This window comes from Malaclemys terrapin, chromosome 1 (genome assembly GCF_027887155.1).
Source record: "Malaclemys terrapin pileata isolate rMalTer1 chromosome 1, rMalTer1.hap1, whole genome shotgun sequence".
NCBI lineage: Eukaryota > Metazoa > Chordata > Testudines > Emydidae > Malaclemys > Malaclemys terrapin.
Window position 1 is genome coordinate 146,424,823 of NC_071505.1, and position 24,688 is coordinate 146,449,510.

The following is a 24,688-nucleotide window of genomic DNA, read 5'->3' on the forward strand; positions in this document are numbered from 1 at the left end:
GTTTTTTTTTTAAATGACAGGTGGCGGATGAGGAGGCAGGCGATTGGTCTCCCAGGCCCACGTGACAGGACAAGGCCCTTCCCGCGAAGTGGCCACGGGAGAGGTCACGTGGGCGGCGCCGCATAGCGCCGGCCCAGTCACGCCGCCGCGAGGCGAGGGGTCACGTCGGCGGGGTGGAGCGCGGCGGACGGGCGGCCCGAGGCCCATGTGGAGGGGGAGCTGCAGGGCGAACAGCCAGCGCCGAGGAGGAGGCCGGAGCCGCATCGTCGGGCCCCGCACGCACTGAGCGCGGATCCCGGCCCCGCCAGGCCGCACCATGAAGGGGTGAGTGCGGTCCCGAGCTCCAGCCCGGCTCTGAGCCCGGTGGGGCCCGGCCCGGCCCAGCCTCCCCGTGTCCCGCTCAGTGTCGCCGCCGAGCTCCCGCCCGGCATCCCCGGCTGGCGGCGGCTCGCCCTGCCTCTGCCCTGGCCGGCCGGGGAGCCCCAGGCGCCGCGGGATCAGTAGGGGGAGCCGCTGGGTCCTACCCGGGCCCGGAGTCTGCGCGGGCTGCCGGGACTGGCGGCGTGATCCTCCCGAGCCCGGCCGGGCGCCAGCCCTGCTCCTGGGCCGCCGCTCCCCAGCGAAGCTGCACAAACACCGAGACGTTAACCGCTTTCCAACCGTCCCACGCGCCTTGTCCGCCCCTCGCCGTGACCCGCCACTTCCCGGCCAAGTCCCCGCTTGGGTCCCTCCGGGCAGCCCCCTTCCCGTCTCCCAGCTCTCTGCGCCCGGCCCCCGAGCGTGCTGCTGGACCGGGCACTTGTCTTATGGATACCTCGTGTGTGGAACGGGCTAGAGAAAACTCAGCTATTGAGTTGCAGTAGGTGCTCAGTGTTAAAGTGATGCCCGTTAATGGTCTGTTGGGTAAACACTGATACTTCTCTACAGGAAACTCACAGCACCTTGCTCTTCGAAAGTACCCCACCTGCGCGACAAAAGCAGCTCTCCTAGTCCTTGTCTCACCTTATCTGCTTTACTACAGAAATACTGGGTGGAAGAGCTGGTTCCTTCCATTCTGCTGTTTAGAAATGCAGATTATCGTTTTGTGCGGAGGTCTTTCCTGTGAAGTTATCTTGCCAAATTGATATAAAAACGAATTAGTTCTAACATACAATCTCCTTAGTTCCTTTCACGATAATAATAATAAAGATATAACCAGTGTCATCAAATTGGTAGCTGGAAGTCACTCAGCAAAGTCCTGGATTGACTTGCGTTGGAAATAATGTTTTATCTTAAAATGTTGCCTGCCTGGGCCAGGTAGAATTTTGTGTGACTGCTTTATAGGGAGGATTGAAAGGATGGTGTAATTTCCATGAGTATTTGCTTTGATGTAGCCTTTAAATTCCATTCACATTTCGTTGAGGTTGCAGGACATGGATGAGAAAGAGCTATGTTTTGTAGCTAACAATGATTTCTGCAGTGTAATCTGTTTGGAGTCTCCCTCCCTTTCTGGTTGTCTTGTGAAAATGTAGCATAGAGATTTCAAATGTGGTAAATGAAACACTGATTCCACTGCTAAACAGAGGCAACATGGTCTAGTGCTTTGAACACAGGACTGGAAGTCATGAGACCTGGGTTCTGTTCCCAGCTCTGATGACCTGTTTGTGACTTTGAGCAAGTCATTTCACCAGTGTCTCAATTTCTCTTTCTATGAAATAAGGGTGTTCCTAAGCTGTTTTCCAGAGGTGGTGGTGCAAATAATTACTGTTTGAAAAGTGTTGTATAAATGTCAGATATTACTATTCCAGTTCGGCAGCTTAAGGCAGGGTGAATGATCGCTGAAGTACTTAGGTTTTTAAACCCCCTTACCATTTGTTATTAACTTGTTAGCAGTTGGGATGAGGTCACATAACCAAGTTTTTATCATCAAGCAGCCTTGGTATCTCTCATTTTCATGACTAGTTTCAAACCCTTTAAATAGTTTTTGGGGACTGAGTCAGTGAAGCTGAGAGATTAAAAAACAGGCTCCAAAACTTAGACATCAGGTAACAATGTGGAATGGTTCCATAGAAATGCATACGAATAAAAGATTGCCCAACAGGAGTGATGGATTCCTGTCTCTTTTCCCACTCCCTTGGAGCTAGTCAGAGTTACCTTATTTGGCATAGGCAAGTATATGGGAAGGGCAATAGAATTGATCAGCAAAGGTGAGCCAGCAGTTGCCATAGTTATTAAGGTAGGTCAGCTCCTTTGTTGCTGGAGCTAGAATTTTATCTTTTTCTTCTCTTTGTAACCCATCTCACAGATTTCTACAGCTTGGCTTTTCTCTGACTCCATGTTGATTGTGAATCAGGCAGAGGAGCTATTTGGGCCTGGATACGCTATGTGTATGTCTATGCATGTCAGGGCAGACCAGACTGGGGTCTCTTGGCAGGATATAGGCAGTACTCATAAGTGTGCCTGAGAGCTGCACTATCCTTCTAGTGCAGCTCTGTCGAGTTCTCTGTACTCTTGGCTTTCAGTGGCTTCTGAGTTTGGGGCTCCCATACAAGTAAAACACCCCACTACCACCCCTCCTAGTGATTTAATACTGAATTTTATGTCCCCAATCCTGCTCCATTCAGGTCAATTCAGGAAGAAGCCATTCACAGTTCCCTAATGTTCTTGACCCTTCAGATCTAAGGAGGCAGTGGCACAGTGTATGTGGTTTGTGGCTCTTCTCCCCAATCACTCTGAATTTGAAAGAACATGCAGCAGTGAAGCTGCCTGTGCAGTTGCTTCAGAACCCCCTCTGCTGAGAGCAAGGAGAAATTAATGAGAAGTTAAGGGGCCTCTGCTGGCAGCTGTTGTGGCTCCTTGGATTCCAGCGAGTGAGCCCACTGTCAGCTTCTGAACAAGTCTTCCACTGCTGGTGCTCGCAGAAGTTCCCATGATTTTCTTCTAAGGAGACCTAGATTACTGGGGGGAGCCTCTTCCCATTTTAAAACTCCTGTCCATTGGACTTTCCAATGCTGGAAGTTCTAGCAGAAAAATCCCTGTTGCTGAGGGATATTGCATCAGATGGCCTCCTCTGGAGAAGAGCTATGGTTTCTTTTGAGGAGGATGTGAAATCATCTAGGTGTGAAAAACTGTTTTCTCTGATTTGTTGTGTTTTACAAGAGGTTAACCAGACTTTTGGAATGGTAATGATCAGGATCTCATTTGTCTTTCTGAAGATCATGATCGTATTTGCTTTTCTCTTATCTTCTACACCCTCCCCATTTTTTCATGACTTAAGCCATGTCTACACTACAAAATTAGGTCAACCTAACTTAATGTCAGCATACAGCCACCGCAGTTATTAAATCGCTTGTGTGTGCGCACACTTGGCTCCTTGTATCAGCCGTGCACATTCTCTCCGTTAGTGCTTGTATTGATTGTACTGTCATTGTGGGGTGGCTCCTGAAAGCCAGTAACAGTTGATGTAAGCAATGCATTTCTGCGCTGACACTGCGTTGACCTAATTATGTCGACCATGACTATGCTGCTTTGGGAGGTGGTGTTACTAAATTAGCGTAGAGAGGCACTTACATCCGCAGGAGCCAAATTTAAGTGAAGACCCTTCCAGAGCTAGGTCAATGCAAGGCACTTTGTCGACTTAACCCTGTAGCGTAGACCAGGCCTTACTCACTAAGTTTATCCAATGTAAAGGTTATCTGCAAAACTTTTTCATGTTTATTCACTTTGTAGCTTGTGAAATTGATGATCCATGGAGATCCAATTTTGTTTCCCTTATTTTTGCCATTAAACCCAGTTTTTTCATTTTTTTTAAATTAAAAATATTGGTTCTGATTGGGGGGGGGGGGACTTGAGTGAGAGGAACTTGAACTCCACCCCCTGTTGACCTCACTGTTTGCATGCAAAGCGGATGCGAATAGCATCCCTTTCTCAATATCACACTCTGTTACACTGTTTTGTTAAAGTTGTTACATTGCTACCTCCAAGCAGGGACTATAGAAAGGGAAGTTCTCACTGACTTGCAAGAGCTCAAATTACAACTTGCTGATTAACATTTCTGTGGGATTTGTAATGTGTCAGAAAATAAAGTTATACCACCTGCTGAGGCAGAAGGGGTGTAGCCAAAAGGCAGACTTCAAAGAGGAATGAGAAACAGAAGAGCGCTTTCTCAGAAGCTCTATCTGTGTCCTTAAGGATGACACTATAGGTTGATTCAGATGTTATGGTATTGTCCAGGATGGTGTTTCTCAATGACTGGTTTATGGACCAGCGCTGATCCCTGAGATCTCCCTGACAGTTTAGGAAGGCAGCAAACTGCTCCCTGGAATCAAAAAGGTTGAGAAACACTGGTCCAGGGGACCCAACTGAAATCAGGACCCTACTATGCTAGATACTGAACACATGCATGGTAAGCGATGGTCTTTGCTGCCTCCCATCTCCCAAAAAAGCTTTGAAACTTGGAAGCCTTGCAGATGAACTCTTCCAGAGACAGCTATGGGCTTATGGAGGTGAGACTACAGTTGGGAACATTGAATATAGGCCATAGAAGTGGTGGTAATATGCATGAAACCCCTGAAGAGCACATGACGAATAGCTATGGCTAGGCTTAGTCCTCAGATGAGTAGGTATTGAGGAAACTTGTAAAGCCCTAATGCCTGAGGATATCAAACTGCAGATCAAGTTTGTGAAGCCTTGTGCTCACATTGGACTCCTTGCTGCGCCTGGACAGGTATGCTACCACAATAATACAGGAATGTTCTCGTTCTTCATTTGGCTAGGAAAGTGAGTCCTGAACTGAGGACCTAGATCTGGTAATCCTACGCTTCCATCTACCTTGGGTAGAATGTGACCATCACACAACAGCCGCATTTGATACAGCACACTGCAGGATGCATCAGAAGCAACATGAGAAAAACACATTTACTTAGCCCTGGCAAGCTGGGGGACAAATTTAAGCCCTATATGGGGAGGTGGGTAAGGAGACAGCGGGGGCATGAGGGTATGGATGGGAGGCAGCAGGGGTGATGGGATGGCTGGGGCTGGCACCTGCTGCCAAACAGCCAGGGCTCCACTGTTGGAGGAGACAGTGAGGGGCCATTGGGGGTGGGTGGGGGGGGCGAAGATTAAGCCTTGGATCGGCTCCTTAAGTCCCACGGTCGGAGTCCAAGCCCCACAACGAGCCTGCCACCCCAAGGCTGAAGCCCAAACCCCACCAGCTCCGGAAAGGTGGAGAAACTCTCACTGGCTGCCTGCATCTCCAGCATTTTTGGCTCCAGAGGAGGGCATGGCCCAACCCCTGTTGGCAGCCCTGGGAGGAGAGGTTGCTGCTTTGCACCCCCCATTTACCCACAGGAGGCTGTGGCGTCAAGAAAAGCCCACAGTTGGCTGCATTTGGAAAATGTTGCAGGGAAGAGGAGTAGGTGTGCAACCCACAGATCTTCAAGGGATAGTTGAAAACAAACTGCCATTCCCCTGAGTAACCTGTGTGCCTAGCAAGAAAGCTAATCTGTTTAAGAAAACTAGAGGCTCTTCTGGCTTTGAAGGAGATTCTAAGCAAAGCTATACTTCACAGATCATTCATAGCTCTGTTTCATTTGTATTTTATGGGAGTGCATTATCATGTCTCGACTTCTGTTTTAACTTGCAAGCCAAAACAGAAGCAATAAAGTTAATTCGCTGCATACTGGGCAACAAGCCCTCTCCTAAGTGCTCAATTTGTTAGTTAAAATTTTTCCCCCCCAGCCCACTTTGACTGTTCCTTGATACCTCCAGTAAAATTTGTGAGTTGGAAATTCTGTTCTGCTAAATTTAAAACACCAGCTGCTTTAGATAAATCTGAGCCCTATCAGTTACACAGATCTGTTTCAGTCAGGTACATCCCTTTGGGAAGGGACTTCCATTACTTACTGTGGTAGTGTAGACATAGCCTAAGTTGACCTACTCTACTCAACTCCAGCTACGTAAATAATGTAGCTGAAGTCGACATACGTTAGGTTGAGTTATCGCGGGGGGGGGGGGGGGGGGTCGACAGGAGAAACTCTCCTGTTGACTTACCTTACTCTTCTTGTTGGGGGTAGAGTACAGGGGTTGACGGGAGAGCAATCCACTGTCAATTTGGTGGGTCTTATCATAGAATATCAGGGTTGGAAGGGACCTCAGGAGCAGGACCAATCCCCAGTGAAATCATTCCCAGCCAGGGCTTTGTCAAGCCTGACCTTAAAAACCTCTAAGGAAGGAGATTCCACCACCTCCTTAGGTAATCCATTCCAGTGCTTCACCACCCTCCTAGTGAAAAAGTTTTTCCTAATATCCAACCTAAACCTCCCCCCCTGCAACTTGAGACCATTACTCCTTGTTCTGTCATCTGATACCACTGAGAACAGTCTAGATCCACCCTCTTTGGAACCCCCTTTCAGGTAGTTGAAAGCAGCTATCAAATCCCCCCTCATTCTTCTCTTCTGCAGACTAAACAATCCCAGTTCCCTCAGCCTCTCCTCATAAGTCATGTGCTCCAGCCTCCTAATCATTGTTGTTGCCCTCCGCTGGACTCTACAATTTTTCCACATCCTCCTTATAGTGGGGGGCCCAAAACTGGACACAGTACTCCAGATGAGGCCTCACCAATGTCGAATAGAGAGGAATGATCACGTCCTTCAATCTGCTGGCAATCCCCCTACTTATACAGCCCAAAATGCCGTTGGCCTTCTTGGCAACAAGGGCACACGGTTGACTCACATCCAGCTTCTCATCCACTGTAACCCCTAGGTCCTTTTCTGCAGAACTGCTGCCTGGCCATTCGGTCCCTAGTCTGTAGCAGTGCATGGGATTCTTCTGTCCTAAGTGCAGGACTCTGCACCTGTCCTTGTTGAACCTCATCCGATTTCTTTTGGCTCAATCCTCTAATTTGTCTAGGTCCTTCTGTAGCCTATCTTCACTAGACCCCGTTAAATAGACCACCGGTGGATCGATCTCGGAGCGTCAATCCCGGCTGTAGTGTAGACATAGCCTTATGGTTGAATGGGGCTGAGATTCTTGTAACATTAAGAAACTTGGAATTTCCCTTTCCCCTCTTTATGGTGGGTTCTAACTGGTTTTCAAAGCTCTGAATATTGACTGTCACTGAAGTTTCTCATCATGATTCATGTTTCTGGGAAATGATTTGAATTCCTTTTGAATACACCATCAAGGGGACACATTCAGCCCTGGTGTAAGTAGCTGCCAGTGAAGTGAGTGGGACTTGTCAGTTCCACCAGGGCCAAATAGGTTATTTACCCACCAACTTCAAATCTCTAGTTTGCACAGTAACACCAACTCTGCGCTCCCCTATGTATGGTTTTCAACCCATACCACAATGAGTTGTAATTAGATCTCAGGGGGAAGCAGGCTTGTATTTGGCAAGCACTTGAAAGACTATAGGGCAGTGATCTTGAGAGTGGAAGTGTTCATGCCAGTATTCTGGGCAGGCTTCCAGTTTCAGTAACTATATAGCACCTCACTAAATTCCCACTTCTATTTCAATTTGATCTAGAATCCTTCTTTGTTTCCTTTCTTAAATTTGTGTAGTGTTTCTGTGCATTGTCAGCAGCTGCATTAGACCCCAGAAGTAGTGGGTGCCCTTCAATAGTGAAGTGATTCCTTTACATAATGTTTGTGGGATGAAAAGTGATGGAAAGATCAAAGTTTCTCTGAAGTTCAGCTTGTTGCTAGACTTACAATTATAAGACGAGGTTTCTCAGACATCCTTGCAACTTAACTTAACTCTGGAAGTTGAGCTTGACTTTTTGAAAACATGAAGTAGACTTTTTTGGACATTAAATGAAACAAACACTTTCGCAGTTTGAGATTTTTATTTTATTTTTTTTTAAATCGCAAGTTTTGATGAAGAAGAATGGTGTAGTATTTTTGTCCAATGGACCCAAACTCCACCAGACTTGAAGTTGCATGTATTCTGTGGCACACTTTCTCTAAACTCTATAGTGAGGCCCCTTGAATTTCATCACATTGTGACACTACACAGTGGAAATTCTTTGTCAGCTTAATTTAAATAGTCAGTGGATAGTCTATTATCTAATTTAGTAAAAAAACAGTACAGTCCTGACCCTTTGCTTTAATTTGGTATTAAATTCTATTTTATGTTGACAAGTGTAATGGGCTGCAGAATTTTGTATTAAAAACACAACTATAAGGTAGAAATTTGGGAGTGGGGTGTCAGCAAGAAATTTTGGCATCCGGGTAGGGGACAAATGGGACTTCTGACAACTGTATAGGTGACCGAGTAGTTTGAGATTATGGGATGAGGACATCAGGTGGATGTTTCTGCTAAAATTATTAGTGAAATGTAGGTTTTGATGTTAACACTCTATTAAGATAAGGACATTTCATCTCATTGATTGTTTCAGGCTGTCTGAAGACTCTAGTATATATGACTGCATCTGTTACGCTAGAGTAGTGGTCTCCAACCTTTATACACACAAGATCACTTTTTGAATTGAAGTGCAACCCAGGATCTACCCTGCCCCGCTCACTCCATCCCTCCCCCCTCCATTGCTCACTCTCCCTCACTCACTTTCATGGGGCTCGGGTTCGGGAGGGGATGCGGGCTGTGGGCTGGGGCCGAGGGGTTCAGAGTGTGAGAGGAGGCTCTGGACTAAGCCTGTGGCAGGGGTGGGGTGCAAGCTCTGGGAGGGAGTTTGAGTGCAGGAGGGGGCTCCGTGCTGGGGCAGAGTGTTGGGTGTAGGAGGGGGTGCAGGTTGCTGGCTCCGGGAGGGGGCTCGGAGTGCGGGCTCCTGCCGGCTGCACTTACTTCGGGTGGCTCCCGGTTGGTGCCGCAGCAGGGCTAAGGCAGGCTCCCTGCCTGCCCCAGCCCCACGCCACTTCTGGAAGCGGCAGCATGCTCCTGCGGCCCCTGGTGCGGGGAGAACGTGACTCCCCGCACTGCTCCTGCCTGCAAGCACCGCCCCCGCAGCTCCCATTGGCCTCAGTTTCCCATTCCTGGCCAATGGGAGCTGCAGGGGCAGTGCTTGTAGGAGGAGCAGTATGTGGAGACACCTGCCCCACCCCACCAGCGGCTGCTTCCAGGAGCGTCATGGGGCAGGCAGGGAGCCTGCCTTAGCCCTGCTGCGCCGCTGGACTTTTAGTGGCCAGAGATCGCAATCTATTGTCAGAGGCTCCAGGATTGACCAGTCAATCGCGATCTACTGATTGGTAACCACTGCACTAAAGTCTGGTCTATACCTAAAACTTAGGTCAACCTAGCTATATTGTTCAGGGCTGTGAAAAATTTCTTGCCATGTGCTATGTAGTTAGGTCGTCCTAACCCCCACCATAGATACAATTAAGTTGACAGAAGAATTAGTCTGTTGACCTAATTACTGCCTCTCAAAGGGGTGGATTTACTGCAACCATGGAAAAATCCCTTCCATGAGTGTTGGAAGAGTGGCTTAGCTAGAGTGCTACAGCTGTGCCACTGTAGCACTTGCAGTGCAGACATACCTTGAATTTGTCTTTAAAGTTTTCTTCACCACCATAAGGGATAGAAATTCTGCAACAAATTACGTGAAGGGTAGAATGCACAGAGATGGCCTCCTCAGGATATATTAAAAATGAAAACTATTTACTTTTCTTAAATACCTTGGGCATAGAATAGTTTTTAGCAAATAACGAAAGAATGCACATTCATTACTAACATTTTTTTTCAAACACTATACTTGTGTTGTCACTGATGCAAATTAAGAGAAAAGCATGGCCAAATAATATTTCTGTTGTCACACAAGATATATGTTTTGTCCGAGATCTGTTTGGTCTAGGGCAACTTTACAAGTCCTTAGATTTGAAGACAAAAAACTTTCTGTGCAGACTGACTTTTGCAGATGGTGAGCTTCAGCATGTATGTGCTGAATGGTCTCTGTTCTTCACGCAGTTATGCTGTCCTATCTCTCCCTAGACAAAATGAATCTATTTTTCTTTGTCCACAATTCTTTGCAGCTAATGCAGTATATGTGATTTTCAGATCTTTAAGGCCTATTATGGAAGTTAGATATTGTCCATGCAGGTGCTCTGAAGAGCAGTGTTGGGCCAGTTTGAGCTTTGAAGTCCTGTGCAAACTGGAGGAGCATTTGGGGAGAGAGGCCTGTGTGGTGAGAAATGGAGGGCCAAGCTCTCCTGCAGTTCATGAAGGTTTTTGAGGTGTAATTTATGCGATGACTTAATCATATAGTGATATACACTGAAAATATGCTTTCAACAAAAGATTCCTCTGTGGCATTGTACCTGGTCCTCTGTGTTCTTGCTGGCACTGACTTTTCTAGATGAAATCCAGTTACAACTGCTATCAAGAACTGGGTTTGATGCATTTTAAAGGACTATTTGCAAGCTGGTGGATTTTAGAAGAACCATGTCTAGAGCACTAAGTGAATGTTTAGATGAGACCCTGCACTAATGGCATGTTAGGTATTTTTGCAGCAGTGAAAAGAGGGGCTTGCAACATCACCGCTTGCTCCAGGGTAAGTCACCTTGGTTCAAGCCTTCCTTTACACTGGTGCAGTGCAATTACGCTGAGGAAAGGAGAGAGAGGTTGCACTGATGCTGATGCACTAGTGCCAAAATCCTTAATGTAGACATGCTCAGAGTAGCCTAAGGCAAAAGAGATAGCGGTGACACAGAGGGAATGGCAAAAATTGTGAAGGAGACAGGAAAAATGGGTACTTTGTGGAGTAGCTCACCAGGGCCACTTGGTTCCCAGCCATTCCTGCTTTTAATACGTTCAGATGTCTTAAAATAAGCTATAAAGTAGAAGTAGGGTGATATTAGCTGGAATATTGCGTGCACCGTTGGTGTCATACTCTAAAAAGGAGATTGAAAAACTGGAGAGGGTTCAGAAACAAGCTACAAGAATGATTAATGATCTGGAAAACACACCTTACAATGAGACTAACCAAGGTTAATTTATTTAGTTTACCAAAGGAAAGGTTAAGAGGGGGCTGGATCAGTCTATAATTATCTACAGAGGGAGAAGATACCTGATATTTGAGAGCTCTTTAATCTAGCAGGCAAATATACGACAAGATTTAGTGGCTGAAAGTTGAAGTCAGTAAAGTTCAAATTGGAAATAAGATGCAGTGTTTTTTGTTTTTTTTTTTAACAGTGAGAGTAATTAACCATTGGAACGTAGTGCCAAGGAATGCAGTAAATTCTCTATAACTTGAGTTTTAAAAAGCAATGCAGTCTTGATTTAAAAAGATAAGATATGCTCTAGTAGCTTAGCCACAGGTTTTTGGGCTCAATGCAGGAATCACTAGGAGAAAACTATGGCTTTTGTTATGCAGGAGATCAGACTCGGAAGGATCATTATCATCTAAGCTTTAGAATCTATGAATGAAACATCAGCCTTGTGAATGCTACAGTAGCTGTACAGAAATAATGCACGCTTTATAAAGTGTGTTTGGGCTGCATATACTTCTTAAAGTGTATATATTGGGGGTTCTATTCCTGAGTCCCTAAGATCTGTAGTAGCTCTTGCAGACTATAACACTATGCTTAGAAAACAAAAACCTAAATTCCTTCATTGCTGGTGGTAGTTGACTTGATAGTTAATTAATTGTACCTAAAGTGTTTAAATACAGTTGAACTTGTGAGTAGCTAATCAAGAGACTAAAAAATTCTTTGCTTAAAGAAGTTGATCTCTTAATAAAACATGTATCCCGCATGTTTGGGGCAGGGTACTTGAAGACAGGAGGGTGCCTAGTTTAGCAGAGGTCATACTGGTTTTACTCTATTCTGCATATGTCACCTATACTTTTTTCCTTCTTCCAAAGACACTAACCCATGTGAACAGCTCCAGCTGTTTGGAAAGAAAAAGCACAGGAAATAAAAATTCTAGAGACGTGTACTTACCTCGAACCTTGCTAGCCATATGTCTTTGGTCTTCCTGAAAACAGAATTGTTATAGAGTTTAAAAAAAAAAAAGCTAATGGTGTCACTTGGGCAGAAGAAAATTCTAGTTGTCTATACATTAGTCAATAAAATTGAGGCTGTAGACTACTCTGGAATCATCCATGCTTGCTCCTCAGTCATTACACACAATGGGCTTGCAGCTCCCTATGTATAGTGATGTCCACTTGGAACAGGGTTTTTTTTCCATTACGCTAGTCCTTGCTAAAGCTGTTGAAGCATTCTTTTAAGTCCCCCTCCATAGCTTGGAGAGAAATTAACAGGGATGGTGGGTATGAAAAGGGTATCTTATTTCTCCTCAGTATTCATAATGGTATTTCAGAAGTTGTAGATTAGTCTCAGTTCTGGTCCTGTCATATTTAACAGCACCAGTGACTTTGACTGCAATCTGTGACCTTTCCCCTCCAAGCAGTAGTTCACCAGCATGTTAAAACAGATCTAGCTCAAGTGCTAGTGGCAATATTTTGTGCAGTCGCCAGGACTCTCTGGGAAGGAGGTTTAGGGAGAATCTGCCTTTCATATGTTAATTTGACTTCTCTTAGGTTTATCCACTAAGGACTTTTGTTGAAAATAAGCACAAATTCAGGACTATCCTGTTAGTAGTTGGACTTGGCTAAGGAGCTTATTCTGTACGTTGAACAGATGGAGAGAGGCAAGCATGAGGCTGGCACAGAGACAATTTTAGTGAATCTGTGGTAAAAATTTAAGGGGAAGGTTTGAAAACTAGTGCCACTTGGCTCACAGGGAGATTCTGACATTCTCTTGTCATGTTCTCCTTTTGCTCTCTTTCTCCAATGCTGCCACAACCACACACACACAATATTTTGTGGAGTGCCAGCCTTGTGTAACCATTTCAAGACCTTTAGCATCTTCTGAATTTATGGTACTGATTGGGACTTTTTCTTGGTATTAAAGCAGCTGCCCGCAAAAGAGGGAGTAGGAGCTGTGTGTGCGTGTTGACCCCACACCAATGATTCAGGTAGCTATTCAATTGGTTGTTCAGCTAACTAGCCCTCTATGTATAAATAAAATGCCTGGTTTTAACTATTTGATATAAATTGTGGGTTTGTAGAGGTGTTAAGCATGTTTTGATTTGTTCCAGTAGCCGGATCGAGCTGGGAGATGTGACGCCACACAACATTAAGCAGCTGAAGAGGTTAAATCAGGTCATTTTTCCTGTCAGCTACAATGACAAGTTCTACAAGGACGTGCTGGAGGTTGGCGAACTAGCCAAATTAGGTACAGTTTTTGTCAGTAGTTTGGGGGTGGGTGGAAGTATTACCCTCCTCTGTTCTTGGTATTTGTGACACTAGCGCCTCCTGTTCTGTTAAGCAGTGAAAATATGCTTAGCTCTGTATGAGACACAGAAGAAGCCACAGTCCCTACCCTAAAGAACTTGCAGTCTAAATAGGGTCTCTCTTTATTGGGAGTAGGTGTTCTGTCCATTACCAAGGGAAACACAGGAAGATGTACATGGAATCTCACCTCTTCTTCCCAAGTGGTTCATTGGCTGGACTTCTGATTAATCAAATCCTTTGACATGAGCACCACAGTGCAAACATCGCCCAGAAAATGTTAGCCAAGATTTAACGTTTACCTGAATGTTTCTTGGAGCAATGTGGAAGGAGTTAAGTCGTATGGAGATATGTCCAGTTATCTGACTAAAAGTTTTATTGTATTTTAGGGAGGAATATAATTATCCATGTTCCCCGGAAAAAGTGGCTGTGGGGAAAGAGAAGTGAAGGAAGACAAATGAAGGATAGGATATTTATAAGACTTGAGATTGCTAAATGACCAAAACTTGACTGTTTCCCCTCTCTGGCAGCATATTTCAATGATATTGCAGTGGGTGCGGTGTGCTGCAGAGTGGATCACTCTCAGAACCAGAAGAGACTTTACATCATGACACTTGGATGCCTGGCACCCTACCGAAGACTAGGAATAGGTAAGGCTATCTGCATTTTGATCTGTCTTCAAAGAAACATGAGTCCTGGGCCAGCCTACTGAATGCTTTTCCAAAGTTTTCAGTTCCTTTGATACAGCAGAACTTAATGCTTTATTAGAAGATGATTCCTGTCTTAGGAAGGGAACTGTGGGAAAGAAGAACTTGGTTTATAGCGAACTCTGCTTTCCTTGTCCTGTGGAAGTGAGACTGCACTTCTATAGTGCTTTCTAACTCGAGATTTCATAGGGCTCTTTATATATCAAGCCTAAGACCCTCCCTGTGATGTAGGTATTCTATTTTATAGATAAAAAAGACTGAAGCAAAGAGAGGTGAAATGACATGTCTTAGGGTCTCACAGCCAGTCAGTGGCACACGTAGAAATATAACCTGCTCTTCCTACTGGACAGTGCTCCTTCCGTTCACCATCACAATAAGTTAACTCTCCCTGTTTGAGAGGAGCTGCTATCTTCTGTCTACATCATGGTGTATAGTTTGGGGTTTTTTCCAGCTTTTTCTCCCAGATCTATGGGCTTCTCACATTAATCCAGGCCTTTTATTTCCATTAAAATGTTTCATTGGGACAAACTGAAGCCAAAAATGAAGTTTTATTCATTTAAATTATTTGTTACCTGCTTGTTAGGTAATGTTAATAATACTGCCAATGCTATTGCTTAAATTTAATTGCATTTTTTGCTCACTTTAAGGCCCTAGAAGCTTGCTTTTGAAGAAGGTTCTCCTATCAAATCATTGGTATCACATAGAGTTGCTTATGAGCATTGCTAGGCTTTAAGCTTTTTCTGTTAGCTTGTAAAGCATTAAGGCATTTTCTTAAAAGAAATTATAAAGAATTAGACTTTGCGAACAGTCAAAGGAGAGAAGATAGAGGCCTATTAACCTTAATTTAATTTGCTTAAACTCTCTGCATCTGTTCACCTATGGGGAAAATACATCACAAGGTGTTGGGAGGCTTAATTCATAAATATGTAAGATGATTTGAAATCTTTCATAAAAGGTGGTACAGAAGAGCAAACTAATATGTTCAGTAATCTTTTCTGTTCTGTTTCCTGGTCTTCTGATGTGAGGTTTCTCTTCTTTTTAATGTCGTCTTTTGCAGGGAGTCCTCCTTGTGATGGATATTTTTAAGCCTCCCTGAGGCCTTTGGATTTGGGCAACTTAATTTTAAGTTACTGTTTAAAATACCCAGTGTATAAATTTTAATGTTCATAGCAGCCTCAAATAACACTTAAAACATGAACTGCAGTGTATAGTATGCTAATTTCAGAGTACAATAACAATGCTTTCAGCACTTGCTCTAGGAATATGTCATAGGAACTCACTAAGAGCAGTACATCCCTGCTTAGGGAATTAAACAGTTATAGAGCTGACTGCAAACATTAAACTGATTTGGTTGCACATTTGTGGGGTGATTAAGTCTCTCTTTATTCCTTGGCAGGAACTAAAATGTTGAATCACGTCTTAAACATCTGTGAGAAAGATGGCACTTTTGACAACATCTATCTGTAAGTAAATGACACTCTTATTCTCCTGGGTTTGGGAGAGGCTCTATAGGAGAGTGAGGAGGGTGCAATATCATTTCAGTTTCAGTTGCTGTGGAATGATGGGTCAAACGTGGTCCCATCTTACAAGTACTGCCCAGCCAGTCAGCACTTAAGTTCTGGGTTTGTTCCAGGCACTGCCCAGTAGCAGAAGCTTCCCTAGTTTTGGAAGATTTCCTTCAAAAGTAGTGCTGAATTTTAAAGTAGGGCTGTTGATTAATCACAGTTTAACTCATACAATTAACTCAAAAAAATTAATCATGATTAATCGCAATGTTAAACAATAGAATACCAATTGAAATGTATTAAATATTTTTGGATGGTTTTTCTACATTTTCAAATATATTGATTTCAATTACAACACAGAATACAAAGTGTACACTGCTCACTTTATATTATTTTTGATTACAAATATTTGCACTGTAAAAATTATTAAACAAAAGAAACGGTATTTTTCAATTCACCTCATTCATAGATCCTAGGACTGGAAGGGACCTCAAGAGGTCATCGAATCCAGTCCCCAAGTACTGTAGTACAATCTCTATCATGAAAGTGCAACTTAAAATGTATTTTTTTTTGTTATATAAATGCACTCAAAAACAAAACAGTGTAAAACTTTAGTCTACAAGTCCACTCAGTCCTACTTCTTGTTCAGCCAATCGCTCAAACAAGTTAGTTTACATTTATGGGAGATAATGCTGCCCACTTCTTAATTACAATGTCACCTGAAAATGAAAACAGGCTTTTGCATGGCACTGTTGTAGCTGGCATCACAAGATAGTTACATGCCAGATGTGCAAAAGATTCATATGTCCCTTGATACTTCAAACGCCATTCCAGAGGACATGCTTCCATGCTGATGACGCTTGTTTAAAAAAATAATGCGTTAATTAATTTTTTGACTGAACTCCTTGGGGGAGAACTGTATGTCTCCTCATCTGTTTTACCTGCATTCTGCCATATATTTCATGTTGTAGCAATCTCTGATGATGACCCAGCACAAGTTGTTCGTTTTAAGAACACTTTCACTGCAAATTTGACAAAATGCAAAGAAAATACTAATGTGGAATTTCCAAAGATAGCTACAGCACTTGACCCAAGATTTAAGAATCTGAAGTGCTTTCCAAAATCTGAGAGGGACAAGGTGTGGAGCAAGCTTTCAGAAGTCATAAAAGAGCAACACTCTGATGCAGAAATTACAGAACCCAAACCACCAAAAACGAAAATCAACCTTCTGCTGGTGGCCTCTGACTCAGATGATGAAAATGAACGTGCGTCGGTCCACACTGCTTTGGATCGTTATCGAGCAGAACCTGTCATTAGCATGGATGCATGTCCTCTGGAATGGTTGTTGAAGTATCATTTTTGAATGCAGGGGTTTTTTGTACATAATTCTACATTTGTAAGTTCAATTTTCAGGATAGAGATTACACTACAGTACTTAGGTGAATTGAAAAATACTATTCGTTTTTTACAGTGCAAATATATGTAATCAAAATAAATGTAAAGTGAGCACTGTATGCTTTGCTTTGTATTGTGTTGTACTTTAAATGTAGAAAACATCCACACATTTAAATAAATGATATTCTGTTATTGCCTAATAGGGTGATTAATCACGGATTAATTTTTTTAATCGCTTGACAGCCCTATTTTAAAGCACTGTAACTACATGCTAATGGCCAAGCAGCAAGATTAATTAAACAATGGGCAGCATTAAAAAATAAACATTTACCACACTGATATCTCCTCTCCTTAGAGTAGAGAATACTACAAATCCTATATTAAATTAAACTGTCACAGGTGGTAAGTGTCTATAATGATACCCAGTCCACTCATGTACATTAAAACACCAGATCACTAGAAACTGTGCTTTCAGTCCTCTGCTTCAGAGCAGTTGACGGAATCTTGAGCCTCCACCAGGACTGCTGAAGACCCTAGTGTGTGGAATGTTTAACAAGCTAGTATGTCCTGATGGATTGGTCACTGCATTAGCAGGAAGCTGGAGCAAAGACCCTAATGGGAGAATTCTCAAAAGTTTACTGTGCTGACTCTGGCTAGTAGTGCCTAATAGGAAAAGCATTGTAGAGGAGCATGTTTCCAAACTAACTAAAGTGCTTCCTGCTCTCTCTTCTTGGAGGTAGTGGCCTATCAGGCCCATCTTTAAACATTTGTTAGTTGATACTAGTTTTCCTTCTGTCTCTTCAAATTAAGAAGCTACAGTAATGTGCACATTGGAAGACTGATCTTAAATATCTGCAGCTGTTGCCAAAAAAAAGGGGAGGGGGCCCTACATAAACTTTCTCTCCACCCACCAAAGTACGATACTAGGATGGGAGACGAATAGCTCGCAAAGATGGGCACACCAAATACCTGTTAAGGGTGGCCATATTCTTGGTTTTGCTGGCACTTGGGCCAACATCTTCAAATTTAGGTCCTTAACTTTAGGCAACCAATGTTCAAAAACATGGCTTTATGTCAGAAGTGTGAAATGCCCTCTTAGATGTTGACCATTGCTGGAGCTGTGGACTCTGTTCCGTTGGTTCCACATCATGTCATTTAGCACCTTGATATGTGAAAGCAGTGATTCCCAGGCTTTTTACTAAGGCAACCCACCAGCTGCATTTTGTCTGTATTTGCGACCCACCATTACATAAATGCACCCTTCACCCTGACACAGCAACCCTAATCCCAGCCCAGTTGCAGAAGGGAGGCCCTGGGGTGGTGGTGGGGAAGTGCTGGAGAGCAAGCTCACGCTACTATGGTGACTCCTGTACCACCGGGCTTTGCTCCAGGCATTGATGCATGGGTTTGCAGATCGTGGAGCTGGGAGTTGGCCTAGCCTCTCAGGACAGGAGCCACTACTGCAAGGTGAGTTCAGGTCTGGCTCACTGTCCAAACCTCCAGACCTCCCCTCTGTCCCAGGATGAGAGAAATGTGTGTTTGCCTAGGCCAGGGCCCTGTGATGGGTTAATCTGGCCCTGGACATGGCAATGCATCTGGAACCTTGCTACAATCCCACTGGTGGGTCTGGGACCCACTATTTGGGAAATGCTGTACTAAAGCATCTTGATCCACAAGCATCTGGAGTGTCTGTTCAACTCTGAAAATATTTAGTTAACAGATACTACTGAGCCAGCAGGAGTCGAAACAGATCTTTTTTTATAAGACCCATGACAGAAATTAAGTCCCCTAACAGTTTAGCATAGAAAACTAAAGGCTGTTTAGGGGGATTATCTGCCACCTCCCCAAAAGTTTCTGTTCTCCCAAGCTTTGTAAAACTCTAAAGAAGAGGGAGAAATGTTTCCCAAACCCCATAGAATCTGTCTATGCTACAAAAATTATTGTATTGGAGGGAAGGTGCTGTAATGCAAAGCCCCAACCATATCTGAACAGTCTGGTCTTGCCTGTGTGGATTGGGCCAAAGCATGTGTTAATACCATCAGAGCACTCTTATGTTGTGGTAGAATCCATGACATGATGGTCATTGATAAGCCTTATTTTACTGTAGTGTTTAGAGTGTGTTACTGAAGGAAGTTACACAATCAAACTGCAGTAGTGTCTCCAGTGAAACTAGGTTGTATTGTTATATTTCACAAAATATCTGCCACTAGGGTGACCAGATGTCCCGATTTATAGGGACGGTCCCGATATTTGGGTCTTTTTCTTAGATAGGCTCCTATTATCCCCCCACCCCTTGTCCCGATTTTTCGCACTTGCTGTCTGGTCACCCTATCTGCCACTTTCATTTCAAGATAGGTTGAAGCTATTGAGCTGATACTGTTAATACTTAGCCTATAAAGTGCTTTGATAATATGAAGTGTTATCTAGTTGATCCCCACAACAGTTCTCTCAAGAGAGGAGTTAGGTTTATTTTACAGATGGGGAAATAGAGGCAGAGAGGTGAGGTGACTAGCTAAAAGTCACAAACGAAATCTCTGTTAGCACAGGATTAGATGTCAGAAGTTCCTAATTCTCAATTCTGTGCTCTATTAGACCATCACCCCCTCACCTCAATCATAGGGCCTAGTCTACACTGACAATGCTAAAGTGCTGCAGCTGCGCTTTAAGGTGCCTTGTGTGGTTGTGGCGCAGCACTGGGAGAGAGTTCTCCCAGCGCTCTAAAAAAACCCACCTCCACGAGAGGCGTAGCTGCCAGCACTGGTGCACTGTCTACACTTGGCACTTTACAGCGCTGAAACTTGCTGTGCTCAGGGGGTGTTTTTTCACACCCTTGAGCGAGAAAGTTGCAGCGCTGTAAATTGCCAGTGTAGACAAGTCTTTATTCCCTATCCCAGGATATACAGTTCCTGAGGGTGTAGGCTACGTTTTATACTACAGAAAATGCTGATGTCTTTTTCTCTATCTTCCTATGTGCCCTAGGCATGTCCAGATCAGCAACGAGTCAGCAATCGACTTCTACAGAAAGTTTGGCTTTGAGATCATTGAGACGAAGAAAAACTATTACAAGAGGATAGAGCCAGCAGATGCTCATGTCCTGCAGAAAAACCTCAAAACCCCTTGTCTTGGCCAGAACGCAGATGTGCAAAAGACCGACAACTGAACAAAACCCCAATGAACACTTTCTTGCACTTGCTTGTCGCCAAATAAGGAAAGAGAGGCCTGTTGATTTTTTTTTTTTTTTTTTTTCCTCCCTTCCCTTCATCTTATTTTTTTTTCTTGCCCTCTCTCCAACAAAATGTAATGCTTTTCCCAAGGATTGTCCAATCATGTTTGGGTTTTTTAGCTCTCCTTTCTGTTCGACAGGATGGGAAGAGGTGTACAGATCTCTTTAGTCTGAGGTGTGGAGGGCTTGGGTAGGCTTTCCTGAAGTCAGTTTCCTTCGGAGAGTGATTTATCTCATGCTTTCACACTGAAAAGTAGGGCCTAAAAAAATCTGTGTATTGAAAGAAAAAGCAATATCTTGTTCTTTTGAGTTCTATAATACGAGTTTGGTTTTTACAGCCCCTGAAATATGTGTGAACTTCATTTTAGCAATTCTCTTGTCCCTCTTCTCTCTTCTTCCCCAGGCCCCCCAAAATGTTTAATCTTTCCAAATATTTTTGTTTGACTTTTTCTCCATCTCTTGCTGAGAAGAGCAGGCTGGTTTACCAGCACATTTATTGTGCCTGGGCTGAAAGTTATCACCCCAGCTGGTGCTACATTCCTTGATTGACCCAAAAAAGGATTCAGAGTGAGTTTTATTTTCTTCCTTTTCAGCTACCGTTACCATTCATCCTACCCCATTCCCACCAGACTCTTGCCAGGGTAAGAGCTAAATCTAATGTCAGCAAGAAGAGCTTTGCAAAAACATGTATCCTGAGGTGAGGTGCTTGTTTTAAGAGCAAGTGAAATTATCCAGGACTCAGCTGTCCATAAGGGGCAGTTCTTTTTATCCAGACTACTGGAATGGGAGAAGGGACTGTAAGCATCATGTCCACTTCAATTCTAAGGCAAGTGCCTGTGTCCAAGTGTTAGTTTGGTGCTAGGGATGTCAAACCTGTGGTAACAAAGAAGCCTGGGATTGGAGCAAGGGTGGAGGAACCAGGCAGTGAGACTGAGAAGGGAAACCAGAGTCCTGACCCTAATCAAATAGCTTTGCAGGGGATCTCGGAAATGGCTTGGCCTCTGCTTGGCTTGCTGAGTTAATATGCTCTGTGGGTATGAAGGGATTAAGAACTGCTCTTTGAACTCCTTTGAAGACTTTTCTCCCATCTGCCAGTGATGCAGTTCTCCTCTTGGAAAGGGTGTTTCATGGAGCACCAGAGAAAGCAGCTCAGTCTGGAACATCTTATGGGATTTGGAAAATAGGCTGACTGGCTTCTTCCTAGTACTGTAACATAAAAACTACAGTCAACTTTTTACTGAGCTCTGCTTTGCATCTTTTCATGCTTCATTTGCGTTAATTTCAGTGCTACCTTGTACACACTGTTGCCAGCAGTTACATACCAACTTGACCTAAGAGACTCCTCCAGGCATCTGGGAAATGCACTGAATTGAAACTGACCCTCTTGCCCCATCACCTAGATTGAGATTAAACTGCATTCCTTTGCCATTAGTGGTTTTTTTTTTAAATTCAGTTGCCTGTTGAGCCCATCTGCTTCAAAAGCCTTCAACCCATGGTGCACATAGCAGTATACATCTTGTGAGCAGGTGCTGTTGCTCTGAGGCTGACTTGGGAACCAAGGATTTTGACGTTGGGGGTGTGAGAATAAGGCAGGAAAAAAATCTCTCACCTCATATTATGCAATCTACTTCCCTGGTATAAAAAAGAGGCAACGCCAAAACTATCACTACTCACCATGAGGTGCACAAAAGTTACTGAAGTGTAGCTATTTGAATACATTGATGAGCCTGAACTGGATAATTGCTCATTGACTTCAGTTTCTGGGTTTATGCTAGTTGAGTATTGGTGGTAGAACTCCCCGTTGGCTTTGTAGAAGCCTAGCTACAGTGGCCAGGGGAACTGTGTTCATATCACCCTTTGGTGGACTCTAGCTAGAAAAGTGCTGACAGTGTTTCCTTGGCCACAGATTACCTAGTTTTGTAAAAGTTTTATAGCATAGTTAGACCCTGCCTACACTGATTATGGAGGCAGTTTCAGCACCTTTCTAGCAAGAATAGTGTTGAAGCACAATTAGTTCCTCAGATGCCAGTGTGGTTTCTTGAACAGTTGTAGACAGGACTAAAAGGTGTTAATGGGGGAAAGAAAATGCATTGGAGGGTGTTCATGCAGCACAGCTATAGTTCAGACCATGGCTGTTTTTTGTGCCAAGCCAAGTGATCTCGATTCTTCTAGAATTCAGTGGGAAGGTTTTGGGTTGGGGAGGTGAGTATAGGGGTGAGCTTTTTAGGACTTGCTGTTGTAGGCTTCCATAAATCAGTGGTTTGCAGGCAGTTTTCCTGCAGGTTTCAAAAGCATAAATGAGTCTGGTGTCTGGACTAGCTTGGTTTGTCTCTGTCCCATTTTTGCTTTGGGCTGCCATCAGTCTATGAATGTATCCCTCAAAAAAAATTCTTAGTACTCCCATTCCACAGCAAACCAGTCTCACTAACTTCCAACTAAATAATTTATAGGAAGTGGAAGGGAGAGAAACCAGAAATCAAGGCTCCTTTTCTCAGACTATTAGTCTTGGAAAACGTTTTTTTGTACGCTAAAGCACACACATAATAGGTTTAATCTAAAACCTCTTCAAAAGCTCCACCCCATACCTGGGAAGAAGAGCAATAGTTCTTGCTACCAAACGGTTGTATTAATATTCGTGTACCCAGACTGTTAGGTGTGGAGGAGAACTTACTCGGTGCTGTCAGTAGGAGACACTGGAACAGTGTTGAGTATGAGTTTGTCTGCAGTAAATTTCTGGTACTTCAAATGTTACTGCAGCAGGACCTCCCATTAGCTTGAAAATAACAGCATATGCACAACAATTAAAAAAGTTAGAAGTGTCTATGAAATAATCACCAGCACTTCTGTTCTGGATAAAGAGCTTGCAGGCAAAATTTAGACTGTGTACATGCAAGTTGCTTTTAAACTTCTCTACAGTTGGTTACGTCATCCATCAGTTGAACCATGAAGATAATGTCCTCCATAAAGAGACATTCACTACCAGGAAACTGTAATATAGGGGCAAGGGAAAAGAAGCACCCAGAACTATGTCCCTCATTTGGGGGGGCTGGAGTGTTTTGGGTTTTTTTGTATACACAAATGAGCTGGGTTTACAGGTGCAGTTAATAGTTAAGCCTGCCGATTGAACATGACATGCTGTTACAGCTAAAACAAATAAGTGATATTGTGTTAATTCTTGATGGTGCCCTGTGATGTCTAGTAAATTTGAACCAAAAACCCCCATTGTTACATTCTCCTCCCCTGTGCTGTGATCCAGGGTCAGCAGCTATGCACAGAGTCTGTTTTGTAATGTGTGTGCTGACTTGGATGTTTTTTTGGAATCTGCAACTGCCTCGTACTGAATATGGCTAAGATTGCCCCTGCCTCTTGATTAGGACTTTGTCTGAATGTGCCGGTGCACTGTGCAGCTTACAGATGCATCCTCAATGTTACGACTTTTAAATTGCAAGGGTAATCAAATTCTTTACAAATATGATGGTCCATTTTTAATCTAGATCATTGCCCTTGTACATCAGGAGCATGTTTTGTTTTTCTCAAACTCTTGAAAGTAAAACTTTTAAAAATACTGTTCAGAATAAACGTGCACTATTGGAGTTATGTCATCCATGATTTGTCTTGTGCATTTCTTGCAACTTAGCTTTGTTTTCCATCAATCCTTGGTCTGTCTGAAATCAGGTGTGGGGTTTTACTCAGGTTCTTCACAGGCCATGCAGCTTTCCTGTCCTGATGATCTTCAACAAGTTGAGCAGCATGAACTGCCAGATCCATACCACAGTGTGGTGATTGCTGTGTATAAGTGACTATCGGGGAAGTGACTTTTCCAAAATCAAGGGCCACTCACTGAAATCCACTGCCTTATGTGGGACCAGAGCAATTGTGGACACTGAGCTGATCTACTTCTGTGGTATTGCACAAGGAGAGGGGCAGCAACACAAAACATGTTAGGCTTTATAGGTTAAACACTAAACTGTCTCTGGAAAATAATTGCCAGCCATTGCAGACCATGAAGAACAAATCATGTGTTTCCGGTGAGAAGTGCTATAAAAGCAGGCAGTTGTAGTCTGTACCTGTAGAAGTAAGTGGTCTTAAGGTGCAGAGAGCACTGTGAATCTGTTTTGGATCAAAGAAAAGGTTACTATTCATCCTGTTCCCACTGCTGCCCAGCCTCATCTTGTTCATAGCGTCACTTGCTAGAGCTGGTCAGGAACGTTTTGACAAAACAGTGTTTGCTGAAAAATGCCAATTCAATAAAACCAAAACTGTTAGTACAAAACTAATTTCCAAACTTGAAAAATGTTGAAAAGGTTTTGATATCAAAAGATCTTGTTTCAAGATTTTCTAAATGAAAAATTTCAAGTTTTTGATTTGAAACTACTTGTTTAGAAATTTATAAAAAAAAAAATTAAAAAATTAATAAAAAAAGCTAAGGACAAAAATGAAAAAATTGAAACAAAGCTTTGAAATTATCAAAATGAAATGTTCTGAGTGACCTGAACTAACTTTTTCCATTTATTGGTTTGTAAAAACTTTTAAGTTGACTTTTTTCATCCTGATGTGGGATGGGAACTTTCTGAGATTTAAAAAAAAAAAAAAAAAATCTTGCAGGATGGGAAAAATGTTTCCTGCTCAGACCTACTT

General features: G+C 43.4%; 1 protein-coding gene across 2 annotated transcripts; it reads left to right on the forward strand.

The window, feature by feature from the left end:
- Positions 1–103: 103 nt before the first annotated feature.
- Positions 104–23,654, forward strand: NAA50 (N-alpha-acetyltransferase 50, NatE catalytic subunit). Of its 2 annotated transcripts, none has more exons than XM_054042694.1 (5): positions 104–324; positions 13,031–13,164; positions 13,751–13,870; positions 15,324–15,390; positions 19,807–23,654. In XM_054042694.1, exons 1-5 carry the CDS (start codon positions 317–319, stop codon positions 19,985–19,987), a joined length of 510 nt encoding a protein of 169 aa, XP_053898669.1. In that variant the 5' UTR covers positions 104–316; the 3' UTR covers positions 19,988–23,654. The 2 variants fall into 2 exon arrangements, with proteins under 2 accessions (XP_053898669.1, XP_053898660.1); XM_054042685.1 differs by having other exon boundaries at positions 108–324; positions 13,028–13,164.
- Positions 23,655–24,688: the final 1,034 nt, after the last annotated feature.

Bases quoted from the DNA above. Each gene is read 5' to 3' on its own strand.
- NAA50 (XM_054042685.1), top strand. The intron at 13,165-13,750 runs GTACAGTTTTTG...CCTCTCTGGCAG, and splicing joins TGGCGAACTAGCCAAATTAG to CATATTTCAATGATATTGCA. The intron at 13,871-15,323 runs GTAAGGCTATCT...ATTCCTTGGCAG, and splicing joins CTACCGAAGACTAGGAATAG to GAACTAAAATGTTGAATCAC.